The following is an 18,602-nucleotide window of genomic DNA, read 5'->3' on the forward strand; positions in this document are numbered from 1 at the left end:
GAACGTCAACAGCAGAGAGAGAAGGAGAGACAGAAGGGACTGAGAGCGAGAGAGTAGACAGGTTTAAATAAGGCAGAGCGCAGTGTTTTACTTCCCACTGTCTCTCCAGAAATGGACTGGCCATAGGGCAGTTAGGGCGAACGCCAGATGGACTGGTCCATATTTAGCACAGTGGGCTGGTCCATCTTTAGCCCAGATGGACTGGTCCATACTTAGCACAGTGGGCTGGTCCATCTTTAGCCCAGATGGACTGGTCCATACTTTAGCACAGTGGGCTGGTCCATCTTTAGCCCAGATGGACTGGTCCATACTTAGCACAGTGGGCTGGTCTAAATTGGAGGTTTTGCACAGAATTATCATTATCTGGCTAATAATGGGGTCCTTGAGGAAAAACATGGCCCGTGTGTTAGAAATGCCCATCCCGATGACTAGTCCCAGTCAGTCCCTGCAGAGAGCAGTGTATTACTTCCCAACATTTCTCCTCAGGTCCCAGAAAATACACCAACCCGAGTCACTCTTAAAGCTGCATCTCAATTTTAGTGAATGGACAGGACTTGTTACACTGCAGAGTACCAACACAACAAAAAGCAACCACTTATGCTGTTCCTGGGTCAGATTTAAACCACAGATAGTGGGGTCTTAGTGGCCTGTCAGTGGAGCCATTTTAATCACTTTTCTAGGGCCATTCCTAGATGCTATTCCTCCTCCCAGGAAGCCAGGGAAAGTGGGGTGAGCTGAGGTCATTGTGACGGTCTGAGTTCTGACTCCAGCACTGGAAATATGGGAGAGGTGGCCTGTAAATTGAAGCCCATATAGGATATACAGTACCAGTCAAAAGTTTGGACACACCTAATCATTCCAGGGTTTTTCTTTATTTTGCCTATTTTCTGCATTGTTGAATAATAGTGAAGACATCAAAACTATGAAATAACACATATTGAATAATGTAGTAACCAAAAAAGTGTTAAAGAAATCAAAATATTTTATATTTTAGTTTCTTCAAAGTAACCACCCCTACCCCGGTCAACAGCACTACACTCTCCACAGCAACTCACCCAAGCCTCCCCCATTTCTCCTTCGCCCAAATCCAGATAGCTGATGTTCTTAAAGAGCTGCAAAATCTGGACCCCTACAAATCAGCCGGGCTAGACAATCTGGACCCTCTTTTTAAAATTATCTGCCGAAATTGTTGCAACCCCTATTACTAGCCTGTTCAACCTCTCTTTCGTATTGTCTGAGATTCCCAAAGATTGGAAAGCTGCCGCGGTCATTCCCCTCTTTTGTGGGGGAGACACTCTAGACCCAAACTGCTACAGAGCTATATCTATCCTACACTGCCTTTCTAAGGTCTTCGAAAGCCAAGTTAACAATCAGATTACCGACCATTTCAAATTCCACCGTACATTCTCCCCTATGCAATCTGGTTTCAGAGCTGGTCATGGGTGAACCTCAGCCACGCTCAAGGTCCTAAACGATATCATAACCACCATCGATAAGAGACATTACTGTGCAGCCGTATTCATCGACCTGGCCAAGGCTTTCGACTCTGTCAATCACCACATTCTTATTGGCAGACTCAACAGCCTTGGTTTTTCAAATGATTGCCTCGCCTGGTTCACCAACTACTTCCTTGATAGAGTTCAGTGTGTCAAATCGGAGGGCCTGTTGTCCGTAACTTTGGCAGTCTCTGTGGGGGTGCCACAGGGTTCAATCTCAGGCCTACTCTTTTCTCTGTACACATCAATGATGTCGCTCTTGCTGCTGGTATTTCTCTGATCCACTTCTACGCAGACAACACCATTCTGTATACTTCTGACCCTTCTTTGGACACTGTGTTAACTAACCTCCAGACGAGCTTCAATGCCAACGCAAGTAAAACTAAGTGCATGTTCCTCAACCGATCACTGCCCGTCCGTCCAGCCAGTTCTGACATAGAATATGTGAACAACTACAAATACCTAGGTGTCTGGTGAGACTGTAAACTCTCCTTCCAGACTCACATTAAGCACCTGCAATCCAAAATTAAATCTAGAATCGGCTTCCTATTTCGCAAACATAGCATCCTTCACTCATGCTGCCAAACATACATTCGTAAAACTGACCATCCTACCGATTCTCGACTTCTGCGATGTCATTTATAAAATAGCCTCCAACACTCTACTCAACAAATTGGATGCAGTCTATCACAGTGCCAACCGTTTTGTCACCATAGCCCCATATATTACCCATCACTGCGACCTGTACTCTCTCGTTGGTTGGCCATCGCTTCATACTCGTCGCCAAACCCACTGGCTCCAGGTCATATACAAGTCTCTGCTAGGTAAAGCCCCTCCTTATCTCAGCTCACTGGTCACCATAGCAGCACCCATCCGTAGCACGTGCTCCAGCAGGTATATCTCACTGGTCACCCCCAAAGCCGATTCCTCGTTTGTTCGCCTTTCCTTCCAGTTCTCTGCTGCCAATGACTGGAACGAACTGCAAGTCACTGAAGCTGGAGACTCTTATCTCCCTCACTAGCTTTAAGCACCAGCTGTCAGAGCAGCTCACAGATCACTGAACTTGTACATAGCCCATCTATAAACAGCCCATCCAACTACCTCATCCCCATACTGTATTTATTTATTTTGCTCCTTTGCACCACAGTATCTCTATTTGCACATTGATCTTCTGCACATCTACCAGCCCTGTGTTTAATTGCTATATTGTAATTACTTCACCACCATGGCCTATTTATTGCCTTACCTTACCTCATTTGCACTCACTGTATATAGACTTTTCTTTTTTTCTACTGTATTATTGACTGTATGTTTGTTATTCCATGTGTAATTCTGTGTTGTTGTATGTGTCAAACTGCTGTGCTTTATCTTGGCCAGGTTGCAGTTGCAAATGAGAACTTGTTCTCTACTAGCCTACCTGGTTAAATAAAGGTGAAATAAAAAAATAAAATTAAAAAATTGTCCTGTTGAAAAACAAATTAGTCCCACTAAGCGCAAACCAGATGGGATGGTGTATTGCTGCAGAATCCTGTGGTAGCCATGCTGGTTAAGTGTGCCTTGAAGTCAAAATATATCACTGAAAGTGTCACCAGCAAAGCAACCTCACACCATCACACCTCCTCCATGCTTCACAGTGGGAACCACACATGCAGAGATCATCCGTTCACCTACCCTCACAAAGACACGGTGGTTGGAACCAAAATCTCAAATTTGGACTCATCAGACCAAAGGACAGATATCAACTGATCTAATGTCCATTGCTCGTGACTCTTGGTCCAAGCAAGTTTCTTTTTCTTAGTGGTGTCCTTTAGTAGCGGTTTCTTTGCAGCAACTCAAACCATAAAAGGCCTGATTCACGCAGTCTCCTCTGAACAGCTGATGTTGAGATGTGTCTGTTACTTAAACTCTGTGAAGCATTTATTTGGGCTGAAATCTGAGGTGCAGTTAACTCTAATGAACGTATCCTCTGCAGCAGAGGTAACTCTGGGTCTTCCTTTCCTGTGGCGGTTCTCATGAGAGCCAGATTCATCATGGCGTTTGATGGTTTTTGCGACGGCACTTGAAGAAACTTTCAAAGTTCTTGACCTTTTCCGGATTGACTGACCTTCATGTCTTAAAGTAATGATGGACTGTCGTTTCTCTTTGCTTAAAGGTGTTCTTGCCATAATATGGACTTGGTCTTTTACCAAATAGGGCTATCTTCTGTATACCTCTCCTACATTGTCACAACACAACTGATTGGTTCAAATGCATTAAGAAGGAAAGAAATTCCACAAATGAACTTTTAACAAAGCACACCTGTTAATTCAAATGCATTCCAGGTGACTACCTCATGAAGCTGGTTGAGAGAATGCCAAGAGTGTGCAAAACTGTCATCAAGGCAAAGGGTGGCTACTTTGAATAATCTCAAATATAAAATATATTTTGATTTGTTTAACACTTTTTTGGTTACTACATAATTCCATATGTGTTATTTGATGTCTTCACTATTATTCCACAATGTAGAAAATAGTCAAACAAAAATAAGGAAAAACCCTGGAATGAGCAGGTGTCCAAACTTTTGACCAGTACTGAACACTTGTAGATTTATGACGTTGACCTTCACCCGCATTGAACTTCATCCATTTGATCAAATCGACTTAATAAATAAATGTTTTGATACATACTGCAAGCAATATGGTGATGTTTATACACAAATATTGAATGAGAAAGTAGTAAAGAAGAATATGCAAATATACATATTTAGTTTATTTTCAATTTATTTGAGAGAATAAGGGATAAGTAAAGTAACAAAATCTGTTGAATGTAGAGAGAGCATAAACTGAGGAATAGCTGTGTGATGCCATCTTGTTCCTGTAAAAAATAACCATACCGGTTCCTTGTTTTTAAAACACTAACTAAAAGGCAGTAAATTGTTAATACCTCGTGACCTCTTTCAGCACGCTACTTCCTGATCTACGCTCCCAGAGCCAGCAAATCCGCTGTCACGAGGGCAGCTGTGTCGTCACTGTTGTCATGGCGACGAGGCGAACAGCAGCAGAACTGCATTTGCCGATACTCATCCACCCTACGCATTTTCTCCCTTACTCGCCCATAAATGTTTTTTCATCTTGCTCAATCCCTCCCTCCCTCCCTCCCCTCTCTGTTTATACAAGTCATCCCTATATGGGCCAGTGTTTTAGTAGGCAGCCAGGCAGGCACAGAGGTGGATGTTGTAAACCGCACAGGGAGTGTGTGTTCTAAATGCTCTCCTGCCTGAGTACAGTGAGAGGTGTAAACACCATTATTCCTCTCTGCAGGCCCTGTGTGAAGGCAGGGAGAACAGCTTGGTTCTAACCAGATGGGGAGGGTACTGCTAGTCTAGTCCTGTCAGCTCTTTAGGAACTTGGCAATGAAGAAGCCAATAGTGTCCTTGTTGGCTCGGTGTGCGAGGGGGGTTGGGAACTCTGGCTGTTCTGTGGGGCTGTCATCCTCTCCCCTGGCCTCGGCCGCGCTCCAGTCCAACTCAGGACTGAACCTCTGGAGGAGACGCAGCTGCTCAGGTGAAAGGCCAGCTCCCAGCATGCCCTCTGCTCCGATGTGGGGCTCCTGAGAGAGACAGACACCGTAGTTAGTCTTTTTGTGTGTGCACTTTTGTTACCTGAGGCTGTGTGTGTATATTTGTTACCTGAGGCTGTGTGTGTACATTTGTTACCTGAGGCTGTGTGTGTACATTTGTTACCTGAGGCTGTGTGTGTACGCTTGTTACCTGGGGCTGTGTGTGCACGTTTGTTACCTGGGGCCGTGTGTGCACGTTTGTTACCTGAGGCCGTGTGTGCACGTTTGTTACCTGAGGCCGTGTGTGCACGTTTGTTACCTGAGGCCGTGTGTGCACGTTTGTTACCTGAGGCCGTGTGTGCACGTTTGTTACCTGAGGCCGTGTGTGCACGTTTGTTACCTGAGGCCGTGTGTGCACGTTTGTTACCTGAGGCCGTGTGTGCACGTTTGTTACCTGAGGCCGTGTGTGCACGTTTGTTACCTGAGGCCGTGTGTGCACGTTTGTTACCTGAGGCCGTGTGTGCACGTTTGTTACCTGAGGCCGTGTGTGCACGTTTGTTACCTGAGGCCGTGTGTGTACATTTGTTACCTGAGGCTGTGTGTGTACATTTGTTACCTGAGGCTGTGTGTATGTACACGTTTGTTACCTGAGGCTGTGTGTATGTACATTTGTTACCTGAGGCTGTGTGTATGTACACGTTTGTTACCTGAGGCTGTGTGTATGTACACGTTTGTTACCTGAGGCTGTGTGTATGTACACATTTGTTACCTGAGGCTGTGTGTGTGTACACATTTGTTACCTGAGGCTGTGTGTGCGTACACATTTGTTACCCGAGGCTGTGTGTGTGTACACATTTGTTACCCGAGGCTGTGTGTGTGTACATTTGTTACCCGAGGCTGTGTGTGCGTACCCGTTTGTTACCTGAGGCTGTGTGTGCGTACCCGTTTGTTACCTGAGGCTGTGTGTGTATGTGTGTGTGTGTGTGTGTGTGTATACACATTTGTTACCCGAGGCTGTGTGTGCGTACCCGTTTGTTACCCGAGGCTGTGTGTGTGTGTTTACAGGTTTGTTACCTGAGGCTGTGTGTGCATGTGTGTGTGCGCTACCTGAGGCTGTAGTGTGTGTGCGCTACCTGAGGCTGTAGTGTGAGGCAGGGGAAGGTGTTAAGGGCCCAGGCCACCTGCTCCTCATTCTCTGACAGAGTCACAGTGCAGGTGCTGTACACCAGGACACCACCTCTCTTCAGGAGCCGTACCGCCTGCCAATTATACACACACACACACACACACACACACACACACACACACACACACACAGTAAGCACTCTTTAACATGCCCTCGTCGCTCAGTAGATAGACACTGCATTGTCAAAACGCTGGTGCAGCTATGTACACACACACTTTTACCTTACTGCGGTCTCTCCAGAGCCTAGATATTAAATGGCCTTAAGGAAACTCCAGTGGACACTGATGGAACGCTTTGTGCCGCTGGAATAAGTGATGTGCTCACTATTGGACCCTAATCTCCCCACAGTAATCCATCTGCCGGCTATACTTAAGCTTTTCATCAGAGTATATCGGAGCCCAGAGCTCTAGAACACTCAAGCTCGGCCACACTGTCCTCTACTGGTCAGCACTGGTCACGGACAGTGTTATGCGAGGTAAGTGTGCTCGAGCGGGCATACATGCGTCTGTGTGTGTGTGTGTATGCGTGTGTGACGCACGGTGTGGAAGAGCTTGCGCTGTAGAGGCTGGTAGGAGCAGATCTCCTTCAGGTTCCAGGTACAGACCATGCTGGGTCTCTGGCCTAGACCGCTACATGGAGCATCCAGCAACACCCGGTCAAAACTCTGTGGAGGGAAGGGTGGACCTGAAAACAGGGTGACATGAAAGTATCCAGGTCTCTGAATTAGTAACCACGCTAGCCAACCAAGTAGAGAGGTGAGAATAACATTGAAATCGTCAGTGGTGTCCAGGCCGGCGCTCTAAACGGCACCCGATTACCTATAGTGCACTACTTTTGCCTAGGCCCTGGTCAAAAGTAGTGCACTACGGGGATTAGGGTGCCATTTGGGATGTGCATCCCATCAGTTACATTCCGTACCCTCAGTGTCCTGGGCCTGGTCAGTGCACACAGCCTTGATGCTATTGAAGCAGTGGGCTTTGATGCAGTCCAGATGCAGCGCTTTGGCGTTCTGACGGATGCGCTCCACCTTGCCTCTGATCTTATCCAGGGCCACTACCTCTCCCTGCAAGGGACAAACCAAGTGGGCAGCAAAGGCAAAAACAACATTCCAGGTAGCAGTGGGGAAAAGAGCTCAACCTTGCACAACAGCTCCACCTTGTGGAGAAGTAGATGTAATGTGCAAATGGAAACTTAAAGGGACATTTTACTCATAAATTAAAGTTTTGTTTTCAATTATTTGGGGTGGAGCCATATAGCTAGATCTATACAACTGACGTAATGGGACGTGGCTTCATCGTGACATTAGACCACTTTAGACTACTTTACATCTCACAAACTTTGACCAGAAAGTGTAATGTCCCTTTAAAGCTGCAATATGTAACTTTTTGGGTGACCCAACCAAATTCACATAGAAATGTGAGTTCTTGATCTGTCATTCCTATTGAAAGAAAGTCTAAGAAGCGGTATATATGTTCTACGTGTGCTATTTCTATGCTTCCCGTTCTTAAATTTTATTTTTGTGTCTTTCACTTTCGGTTTTGTACACCAGCTTCAAACAGCTGAAAATACAATTGTTATGATTATGGAAAATATATTTCACAGCGGTTTAGATGGTACAATGATTCTCTACACTATACTTGCTTGTTTTAGGCGAACTATAAGAATTTTAGCAACCAGGAAATTGTGTAGTGATTTCTGCATATTGCACCTTTAACTTCAAGGTCTTCAAAGCCCAGCAGAGCCACCCCCCCCCCCCCCACACACACTCTCTCACCTGTCCCCCCATCAGGGCAGCGATATGGCAGGTCTTCCCCCCGGGAGCAGCACACATATCCAGGATGCGCTCTCCAGGACGGGGCCCCAGCACGTGACCCACCACCACCGATGGGAGGTTCTAGAGTCATAGAAAGAGATGGGGAAAACAGAGCTCAGGCTATGAGTGCTAATCTAGGATAAGATTAGCTGCTCAGATCATAATGAATGAGATTTTACAGAGAGGTGGGGAGCTAGCACTCTACTCTGAAATGCTTTGTGGATACAGGCCCAGGTCCCCAATGTCCATGTGATCTTATTTGTTGTGATCAAAACCAATTCTAAAATCAGCACTCCTTCTCTGAGATTCTTGATACACGAGATGCCCCTGATTACGACCGTCGATCCAGAGAATCTACTGCCGTCTCAAAAAAACTGCTGTTCAAGAGGTACCTGTAGGAACGCCAGGCTGGGTAGTACCCCATCGAAGGAGGGGCTCTGGTACAGGGGCTCTACCATCCGAATACCAACGCCCCTACACGGGAAGAGAACAGTGACATATATATAAATATAATATATATATAAATATATAAATATAATATAAAATATATTCAATCCTGAGCATGTCTTACAGCTTAGTGTACGCTTTTTATTAGGACTTTCTGAGCATTGATATCGAGTATCTGCGCCTGCTTCATTCAATGAGGCTTGGTCTGTATTAAAACTTTACTCCAATAGCAACCATACTATTACCATGTTACTACCACTTTATGATGTGCTATAAAGTGCTAGCCAAATACTAGCCTTATAACAAACTAGTTTTAACGCTGCTCTGAGAGAATTTTGAATAGAGATTCGAGACCCAAGTGTCTCTGCCTACTTGACTGGTTCGTCTGAGCAGAAGATGTTGGAGCGGTCCATTTCAGCGACTCCATTTCCCACAAACACTTTCTTTCCCTTAAAGTCCTTGCTCCCCCGTGTGCACTTCCCCTCCAGGTCCGAGAACACAGACACAGCATCTCCTGTCTTCATGACTGAAACAGACAGAAAATGATCCGGCAACAGGTGTTTTTACAGTTCTAGCACAATCATCTGCAGTAAAGGCAACTAGTATCACAACATTGATATATTACACCACGTCCTGTCTTCATGACTGAGACCAAACACGCCGCTATTATTGGGCCTCCAGTCCAGGCCATAATGTTCATTACCAAAACTATTGTTTCACTAGACTGCTGATAACAGTTCTAACGGAACCATCTGTTGTGAACGCAACTAGTATCAAATGATTGAAGAAGAACTCGAGGCTCTACCAAATCGTTACGGTCAAAGGTTCCAATGGCAACTAAGGAAGTGAAGAAAAAGGGTGCCGTCCTTGGCTTGTAGTTGGAGTGCATGAAGTCCTCTTACACTTGGGTGTGGCGAGGATCCCTGGGGCGAAGACGTGCGCTCCCCTCAGAACAGCACTGCCACACTGAGCGCCTACTATGACCTCCGAGCTGAGCTGGACCACAGGCCTGAGCGCAAAGTAAAAGGGTGGTAAAAACACATCCACATGCCGCTTATTTGCTATGGTTACGTCCCAAATGGCACCCAATTCCCTATGTGGTGCGCTATTTTTGACCAGAGTCCATAGGGAAAAGGGTGCAATTTGGGACTCAGAATAACTCTTTTTCTTTCACATACACGAGTGATGAGGTGATGAACAGCGCTAATGATCAGAGGTACCACTTATATGCTATCCCCACACACATGCATATCAATAGAGGCAAAGGACAAATTCTTGGAAAGATTAAGAGCAGAAGAGAACGTGGCCTTATGTCATTGCTAGCAATTGTTGGTTTATGCGGGGCTTTCTTTGTGTCTTTAAGTTCTGTTGTTGATTTGGTTACATAATAGAATGTCAAACCCAATGTGCATAGAGAGTTTTTGCATAGCGAGTTCAATTAAGAAAATTGTTCATTCTACTGTAATTTTATGAAATCATGTGTAGTTGTGGCCATGGTGGGAGTGATTTTGGAGAGGGTTTGGGATTTTTCTAAGCTCTGGTCCAGGAAGGCTCAGAGTCAGAAAGCTGCATGCAAAGTCCTGGACAAGAGTTTCGATTTTTACATCGTTAAAGAGTGCTTTTCCCTCTTACCTTTGTGGAGTGGACTCTTACACTACACGACCAAAAGTATGTGGACACCAGCTCGTCGAACATCTCATTCCAAAATCATGGGCATTAATACAGAATTGGTCCCCCCCCTTGCTGCTATAACAGCCTCCACTCTTCTAGGAAGGCTTTCCAATAGAGGTTGGAACAATGCTGCAGGGACTTGCTTCCTCTCGGCCACAAGAGCATTAGTGAGGTCAGACACTGATGTTGGGCGATAGGCCTGGCTCACAGTCGGCGTTCTAATTCATCCCAAAGGTGTTTGATGGGGTTGAGGTCTTGGCTCTGTGGAGGCCAGTCAAGTTCTTCCACACCGATCCTGACAAAGCATTTCTGTATGGACCTCGCTTTGTGCACGGGGGCATTGTCATGCTGAAACAGGAAATGGCCTTCCCTAAACTGTTGCCACAAAGTTGGAAGTACAGAATCGTCTAGAATGTCATTGTATGCTGCAGCGTTACGATTTACAGTTGGCACTATGCATTGGGACAGGTAGCGTTCTCCTGGCATCCGCCAAAACCAGATTTGTCTGTCGGACTGCCAGATGGTGAAGCGTGATTCATCACTCCAGAGAACGTGTTTCACTGCTCCAGAGTCCAATGATGGTGAGCTTTACACCACTCCAGCTGACGCTTGGCATTGCGCACAGTGATATCTGGCTTGTGTGCGGCTGCTCTGCCAAGGTCCTTCTGTAGCTCAGTTGGTAGAGCATGGCGCTTGTAACGCCAGGGTAGTGGGTTCGATCCTCGGGACCACCCATACGTAGAATGTATGCACACATGACTGTAAGTCGCTTTGGATAAAAGCGTCTGCTAAATGGCATATATTATTTATATTATTATTATTATATTATATATTATATATTATTATTATTATTATATATTATATATTATTATTATATTATTATTATATTATTATTATTATTATTATTATTATATTATTATATTATATTATTATTATATTGAAACCCGTTTCATGAAGTTCCCGACGAACAGTTCTGGTGCTGACGTCGCTTCCAGAGGAAGTTTGGAACTCGGTGAGTGTTGCAACTGAGGACAGACGATTTTTATGTGCTACACACTTCAGCGGTCCCGTTCTGTGAGCTTGTGAGGCCTACAACTTGTTGCTCCTAGACGTTTTCACTTGACAATAACAGCACTTACAGTTGACCGGGCAGCTCTAGCAGGGCAGAAATTTGACAAACTGACTTGTTGGAAAGAAGGAATCCTATGACGGTGCCACGTTGAAAGTCACTGAGCTCCTCAGTAAGGCCATTCTACTGCCAACGATTGACTAGGGAGATTGCATGGCTGTGTTAAATTGTATACATTTTATACACCTGTCAGCAACGGGCGTGGCTTAAATAGCCAAATCCACAAATTCAAAGTGGTGTCCACATACTTTTGTATATAAAGCTGTCATCTAGGCAAAGGGTGGCTACTTTGAAGAATCTCAAATATATTTGTTTAACAGTTAATACATGATTCCATATGTGTTATATGTGTTATTTCATAGTTTGGATGTCTTCACTATTATTCAACAACGTAGAAAATACTCATAATAAAGAAAAAACCCTGGAATGAGTAGGTGTGTCCAAACTTTTGACTGGTACTGTATATAGTGTATTTGGCGGACATTTTGCAGGCATTCCTGACATACCTAGGCCCGATGACAGGAAGAAGCAGCACATCTGGAATGTGTGGGTGGGGGAGAATAGTAACGGAAATGTCTTCAGACTGAGAGTCACACTTCTGCTGCTGCAAGAACAGAGGTAGCAGGGTTAGAAGAGCTCGCACTGAGGCGTCAACACACAAGAAAACAGTGTTGAAAATCATAAATGTATACACACACACACAGTCAGACATAAACGCTCTTACACAGCATACCCACCGGGACAAAAAATACCTTTAGCAATAAAAATAAAAAAGACAATTTAAGTAGTTAAGTTTTTGGGCAAAACTGCTCCATAGACATGTCCACTATGGCTGTGTCCTTATTCTCCACCCTTTTCCTAAAGTGTGCATTTGCACCCTGCCATGTATTTAAAAGCATTGGATTCGTGTAAGCATTGGCTGGAGGGAGTTTCCCTCATTGTTAAATCCATGACTGCTGATGTAAAAAGGGTTTTATAAATATATTTGATTTATTGATTGATTGATGACAGAGAGTGATCAGCTGTGCAAGGGCACACTTCGGTAGAAGAGAATAAACTCAGTCCATCTGTCTCTCACACTAAAGCCTAGAAGGAGCCTTGAACTTAAGCACATTTCAGTTAACGTCCTACAGTGAATCAATCACACCCCCACGAGCCAGCAACACAGAAAGCAGACTGCTCCCCACCTGTTTGAGTTCCTCCCCAAGCCTGTGTTGGATCTCCTCCAGGGAAGCAAGGTGAGTGCTGGCTCGTACACAGGTCAAGGCAGGCGGGTGGGAGAGGCAGGACAGCAGCCTCTGGAACCTCTGCTCTGCCTCTCCTTGACTCACTGCAGCCAGCACCTGCACCCAAACATAGGACAGCGGGTGTCAGGTTCCAGTAGCTGAACATTACTTCTCTATTTCAACAGATCATTGATGGGTGACACTTTGAACTTCAGGGGCCCATATTCATGAAGCATCTCAGAGTAGAACTAGGATCAGGGCCTCCCTTTCCATAACATTTGGATTCATTATTATCTAAAAGGCCAAACTGATCCTAGATCAGCAATGCTACTCTGAGAAGCAGGAGAAATACATGCCCAGATAGCTGCACATAAATAGATGAGATCTGATCGAGTGCGAGAAAAAGCTTAGGTGTCATTTAGGAACAATGAAGTTGCATCTAGTAGAAGTAAACCAACGTCTTGTTCGAAAAAATAACATAAATGTAGTCACTATCAAAACAATGAAAACAAACACATTAATTAGTGTGTGTGTGTGTGTGTGCTAGGTGCTTTTAGCAACGCGGGTGTATTTACATACTAAAAAAAATCAATTTAACCTTTATTTAACTAGGCAAATCAGTTAAGAACAAATTCTTATTTACAATGATTGCTTACCCTCCCCGGCCAAACCCTCCCCTAACCCAGACGACGCTGGGCCAATTGTGCACCGCCCTATGGGACTCTCGAACATGTCCGATTGTGACACAGCCTGGGAACGAACCACGGTCTGTAGTGATGCCTCTAGCAGTGCCTTAAACCGCTGCACCACTCGGGAGGCAATTGCTTTAAATTGTACCGGGTTTTTAAAAAAAACAGTCCGTGGGAAGCCAGAAAATAAATACAACTCCATTTCAACTTTCCTGCCGATGGGCAGGACAGTTGATCATTATGAGAGGAAATATCTAAAGGATCATATCATTAAACATACTTTCCAAACTTTGGTCTGTTATATACCCAACTTCCTCTCTGCTTGCCTCATGTCAAAACAAACATCCCCCACAAGTTATTCCTTATTTGTCCACATATGGACAAATGTGCATGTGCAGGACTTTTATTTTGACATGAGGTAAGCAGAGAGGATGTGGGTCTACAACAGACCCTGGCTTGGAAACTCTTTAATAACACAATGTTTTAGATATCCCTGTGTGTGTGTGTGTGTGTGTGTGTGTGTGTGTGTGTGTGTGTGTGTGTGTGTGTGTGTGTGTGTGTGTGTGTGTGTGTGTGTGTGTGTGTGTGTGTGTGTGTGTGTGTGTCTAGCAGGTAAGGGAACCCCACCTCCTTGTTTATGAAGACATTCCTCAAGTAATCATGAACTTCTGGCTTCAATGCAATTCTTGGGAAAATTGACATTTCTTCTGGCATTGGTTATGGCAATTTGAAGATGGAAAGAAATACACCTATTTCGACCTGAGATGTAACCTAGGTTATTACATAAACAGAAATTAAAGTTATTGTTAATTACTGCATCCATTCCCTTGAAATGGTCAATATCTGACCATTTTAACGGGAGACCTGGGAGCGGCTAGTAGTATTATAGGTGATATGAAGACATCAAACGCATAAGCTTCTTTGCGATTCCATTATGTAGCATGTTCCTCGCATGAAGTATTGATTCAAAGTACTTTTGTGTGCAAATTCTAATCGAAAAGCGTTTTACAAGTCAGTTTTGAATCAGTTTCCATGCTACTCACGTTACATTTTTGGGTGAAGGATCTTCGTAGGGCATTTCCTCATACGTCATTAACATGTCTGTATCGTAATGTTGGGAGTTGTAGTTCTTTTGAGGCAATCTAATTGGAGTCGTTTTCTCGTTCTTTAAATACTGCTCTGCATGTTGTTATGTATCCATGTTGCTATTGACACACACATTTCAGTTCAGTGATAATTCAGAGATTTTGTATATATGTTTTGAGTTAATGTACATTAATCAAACATGAATCAACTCACATGTGATAGTCACTTACAGATTATTATAACCTACTCATAAATAGTATCTATAAAATGTGACATCTAAAACTACACCAGACAACAGATTTAGGATGCTTCATTGTTTTTTAAAATTTCCTTGAGGACACCATTTTTCAACTCTAATTTACTTCACTTAAACTAAGATTAATACTAAGATTACAATCCTAACTACATCCAGGACACTGATGTGAAATGTATTTTTAATCATATTACATTTTAAGGGGGGAGGAGGGCAAAACTGTTGTTTCTGCTCAGAACTGTCATTGGCATTCCTGTGTCAACTGATTAAATATATATATATATATATATATATATATATATATATATATATATATATATATATATATATATATATATATATTTAACCTTTATTTAACTAGGCAAGTCAGTTAAAAACAAAATCTTATTTACAATGACGGCCTACCCCGGCCAAACCCGGACGACACTGGGCCAATTGTGCGCCACCCTATGGGACTCCCAATCACGGCCAGATGTGATACAGCCTGGAATCTATCCATGGACTGTAGTGACGCCTCTTACACTGTGATGCAGTGCCTTAGACCGCTGCGCCACTCGGGAGACACTGAAAGGTGAAAGTAATATGCTGTAAAGGGGTCGATTGGAATTCACTCCCCTCGAGTACTATCTCTCTTCAAGCCCTTGCAGCAGAGGAGGTCAGACCTGGTCTCAGTGGTGTCTTTCTGAAGGTCTCTTCCTGTTGGAGTTTCCTTCCAGTTCGGCTGTTGTTCTCTTCAAGCTCAGCACTAGAACAGTGGTAGCTGGCTCAGTGCAGTCTAGGGGAACCTAAAGTTGTTATTCTATGGAGAGTTTCTGTATCCTCCCTTTGTCAACATCAGCTCAAAGGCGAAGGTAAGATGTTGTACAGGGGTTGAATAAAAAACATATTTTCCCTCATCAGAGTAGCAAAATCTCAAAGCATTATCCCTGTTACAATCTCTCTTCATGCCCTTGCAGCACAAAAGGAGGGTAAGAACTCAGCGTTGTTTTGAAGGTCCTATCTACAATTGGAGTGTCCCTTCATGTTCTGCAAAGTTGTTCCCTGGAGAGCTGCTTTGAATTTCAGTCCTCATTCCCAGTTGGTTGCGCAGATCAAATGTGATATCAGGTCATTTTTGGTGTCCTCTTCTTCCTCCTTCTTTTCCGATGCTGTCTTTGGCTAATTCCATTCGAGGAGGGTTTGGTTTTGAACACTAAAGAATTTTAAGACCCAATTGTCCAGTTAAGTACCATAAAAGGGGATGTTGTTTTGGTACTAACAGCTACTAATTCCAAATGACCAAAATCTCTCCCCACTCCAATCAAGTTCCCACCCCTACCCTCCTGAATTAGCTTACATCGCTATAGAAACTGCACAAAAAAACGAGAGTAACAAACAAGAGCTGTCAGTTACAGAATGGATAAATGGATTTTGTAAAAGATCTGATAGGTATGACATAAAGTATGCGACATGACATTGTTTGATGACACGGTAATAAATGTATTTCATATCAGTATTTCTTATGGCATTTGCAACGGACACGGACTTAGGGGCGAGCCCGGTCCGACAGCCAGTCGTGCAGGAGGATCTGCTCCAGAACGGGCCTCTTCAGAGGGTCTTGCTTGAGGCACCAGCGGACCAGGTCTCTGCATTCTATGGATCAATAGGATTAGACAGAGTCACAAATGGTATCTTGTTACAGTAGAAAAAAATATACAGAGAGAACACACTTGTTGCAAACTTCAGTTTAAACTCTATTAATCATGTATCTTACCCTAAACCATTTTTTCAATGCAAAATAGTTCAATTCTGTGTTTCTACTGTGTCGTCATCGCTTTGGATAGTGTGTAGATAAAGCGCTGGTAATTGGACCTGTACCAAATTGCACCCTATTCCCTAAACACGCCTACTCTCCTCCCTGCTGCAACTATATACCTTTGGAGATCCCTCTCTTGAAGCACAGGCGTCCTCGGATGATTTCGGCCTCCTTCCTGAAGGGCAGGTCACCGTTGACCAGGCCAAACAGAAGCACACCCAGGGACCAGATGGTGGCTTTGCGCCCCTGGTACTTTCCATCCAGAACCCACTCAGGGGGGGGGAGAACTCTGTAGTGCCTGAGACAGATGGGGGGAGAGATGGGGGGGGGGGGGGGTGTTACATTCCTTTGCCCGAAGCTCACAACACCAATGCTATTCAGTCTTAGTCTCTTCTCACCAGCAAAGTCCCTGAAGAGTTTCTCCCTCAGCAGATCCCCGCAGCCGAAGTCGATGAGCTTGACGTTCAGAGTGTCTGTCTGCACCAGCAGGTTCTCCACTTTGATGTCGCGGTGGATGACGCCGCGGTCACGGCAGTGCCGTACCGCCAGAACCACCTGAAGCATGATGACCCTCGCCATGGCCTCGTTGAGCTTCCCACCCATCGTCTCACAGTAGTCGTACAGGTCCATGCAGGAGGTGGGACGCTCCAGGACCAGGATGAACTTCCTGGGCTGCTCGAACCAATCCACCAGCTCCAGCACATGTTCACAGACAGGGGGCCGCGACACGATCTGCATCAGGGCGACCTCCAGGGGCAGCCTGTGCGTTGTTCCAGGCTAAACGGGGGAAGGTTGATTAACAACCGTTTCATGCATTGGCAGCGCACAGTGGGCCGTTATATTGGTCTGACTGTACATACAATTATTAGGTAGGCTAGCACTCCGATGTGACTGTTTTTTTTGGTTTGCTGGGTAGGCTCGTACACATTTATCAGACTGTACTTACGATTGTGAGGTAGTACTCCGATACACCCTTAGGGATGTACTTAATGGCGACCTGAGTGACGGAGAAGGGAGAAGCACGTTGTGAATAATCAACATAATTGTGGTAATGTCTTATGCTGTGGATGGACAGATCTAAAGAGGGAGGAAAGAGAGGGAGGGATGATTACTTCTCTCCCATCTTCCTTTCGTGTTCCCTCATAGACGGACCCACAGCCTCCTTGTCCCAGCAACTTGCCCACGTTATAGAGCGAGGTGAAACTGGCTGCAACACAAATGTCACAGTTAAGGACACGGCCCAGTCCCTCCCCTAACCACACACTGTTTATCAGGCTATTCAATGTCTAACAGGCTTCATTGAGGACAATAACCAGATCTAGAAGAGCACAAACAGAGCAATAATACTAATCAGACAGGGGGCTTTATAGTACACTTGACCTAAAGCCCTGTAGGCCTTTAGGAATTTGCATTTTACAACAATTGGCCAGAGTTGAATTATCTCATTGAAACACTCTGTGGTGTCTGGTCACTTAAGCCTAAGGCAAATTATAACCGATGTGTCTGACCTCTGCGTGGTGGGTTTCGCCGGACTTTGGGCTTGTGTTTATCACAGACTTCTGAACCTTTAGAGTCGGTTCTCTCGCTGCTGGTGGATGCGTCTGTTGATGTGGAGGAGCCAAAGGAGCTGTATGACCCGGATGCCATGGTGACCTTGATCTTCTTAGCAGTCCTAAGGTCGTCTGAATCCAGATCTTGGAAAAAAGTCATCCTTTTCCTCTTTGATCCCATGTCGCATTGGGTTCCCTTGTCCTCCATCTTGGGGGTTGGTAGGCCCTTTTTCCTTGACATCTTTGAAATTGCCCTGGTCTCCATAGGAGTGGGCCAGTCAGGGTCAGCCTCACTCTCAATCTGCAGTTTCTGGAGAGTGCTCTGTGTCAATTGAGGACAAGGGAGCACCAAGGAAACCATTTTGGTTATGGCCTGCTGGCTGGACCGTTTTTTGGTTGGGCGTTCGCCCCTGTCCACATTGAACCTGCACTTCCTCTTCATTCTCAGCCCCTTGTTCTGAAACAGTCAGACAGTCCTAACATTTTATTTAGGGATGTTTGTGATAACCTTTATAAGAAAATAGTGTGATTTGCAAGTGCACCAATAAGCTACCTTGCCATTGTAATAGATATATATATAAGCCTTGTCCAGAACAGAGACAAACCCAGAGCCACTAGGCCCCATAAAATTGTGTAGGTCTGAAAGGATTTGATTGCCTAAGCAATATGGTGAAAACAATTATATCTAGCCTATTCTAGGGTAAAACAAACCAATTGAAAGAAA

At 44.6% G+C, this 18,602-nt stretch overlaps 2 protein-coding genes across 4 annotated transcripts; both read right to left on the bottom strand.

Annotated features, from left to right (window-relative positions):
• Positions 1-4,231: 4,231 nt before the first annotated feature.
• On the bottom strand, positions 4,232-14,329 carry nsun6 (NOP2/Sun RNA methyltransferase 6). 3 transcript variants are annotated; one of them, XM_046356182.1, is made up of 12 exons: positions 14,238-14,329; positions 13,822-13,965; positions 12,467-12,622; positions 11,786-11,883; positions 9,382-9,488; positions 8,852-9,005; positions 8,425-8,506; positions 7,994-8,113; positions 7,138-7,282; positions 6,758-6,903; positions 6,167-6,292; positions 4,232-5,084 (listed from the first exon to the last, which is right to left on the bottom strand). In XM_046356182.1, the coding sequence occupies exons 2-12, from the start codon at positions 13,906-13,908 to the stop codon at positions 4,866-4,868; spliced, it is 1,440 nt and encodes a 479-aa protein (XP_046212138.1). In that variant the 5' UTR covers positions 13,909-13,965; positions 14,238-14,329; the 3' UTR covers positions 4,232-4,865. The 3 variants fall into 3 exon arrangements, with proteins under 3 accessions (XP_046212138.1, XP_046212139.1, XP_046212140.1); XM_046356183.1 differs by having other exon boundaries at positions 14,243-14,327; XM_046356184.1 differs by lacking the exon at positions 14,238-14,329 and having other exon boundaries at positions 11,786-11,880; positions 13,822-14,231.
• Positions 14,330-15,967: 1,638 nt separating this feature from the next.
• LOC124038983 (serine/threonine-protein kinase pim-3-like) lies at positions 15,968-18,320 on the bottom strand. Its single transcript, XM_046354886.1, has 6 exons — positions 17,837-18,320; positions 17,441-17,535; positions 17,275-17,325; positions 16,724-17,105; positions 16,448-16,621; positions 15,968-16,165 (listed from the first exon to the last, which is right to left on the bottom strand). Exons 1-6 carry the CDS (start codon positions 18,318-18,320, stop codon positions 16,059-16,061), a joined length of 1,293 nt encoding a protein of 430 aa, XP_046210842.1. The 3' UTR covers positions 15,968-16,058.
• Positions 18,321-18,602: the final 282 nt, after the last annotated feature.

This window comes from Oncorhynchus gorbuscha, linkage group LG07, assembly GCF_021184085.1.
Source record: "Oncorhynchus gorbuscha isolate QuinsamMale2020 ecotype Even-year linkage group LG07, OgorEven_v1.0, whole genome shotgun sequence".
Lineage (NCBI taxonomy): Eukaryota > Metazoa > Chordata > Actinopteri > Salmoniformes > Salmonidae > Oncorhynchus > Oncorhynchus gorbuscha.

Bases quoted from the DNA above. Each gene is read 5' to 3' on its own strand.
- nsun6 (XM_046356182.1), bottom strand. From the start codon at position 13,908: ATGCCAGAAGAAATGTCAATTTTCCCAAGAATTGCATTGAAGCCAGAA. The intron at 9,489-11,785 runs GTATGTCAGGAA...CTTTGCGCTCAG, and splicing joins CTTCCTGTCATCGGGCCTAG to GCCTGTGGTCCAGCTCAGCT. The intron at 8,114-8,424 runs GTACCTCTTGAA...CTATGACTCTAG, and splicing joins CCAGCCTGGCGTTCCTACAG to AACCTCCCATCGGTGGTGGT.
- LOC124038983 (XM_046354886.1), bottom strand. From the start codon at position 18,320: ATGAAGAGGAAGTGCAGGTTCAATGTGGACAGGGGCGAACGCCCAACC. The intron at 17,536-17,836 runs GTCAGACACATC...TTTGTGTTGCAG, and splicing joins GCGAAACCCACCACGCAGAG to CCAGTTTCACCTCGCTCTAT. The intron at 16,166-16,447 runs GTATATAGTTGC...ATTGATCCATAG, and splicing joins CAAGAGAGGGATCTCCAAAG to AATGCAGAGACCTGGTCCGC.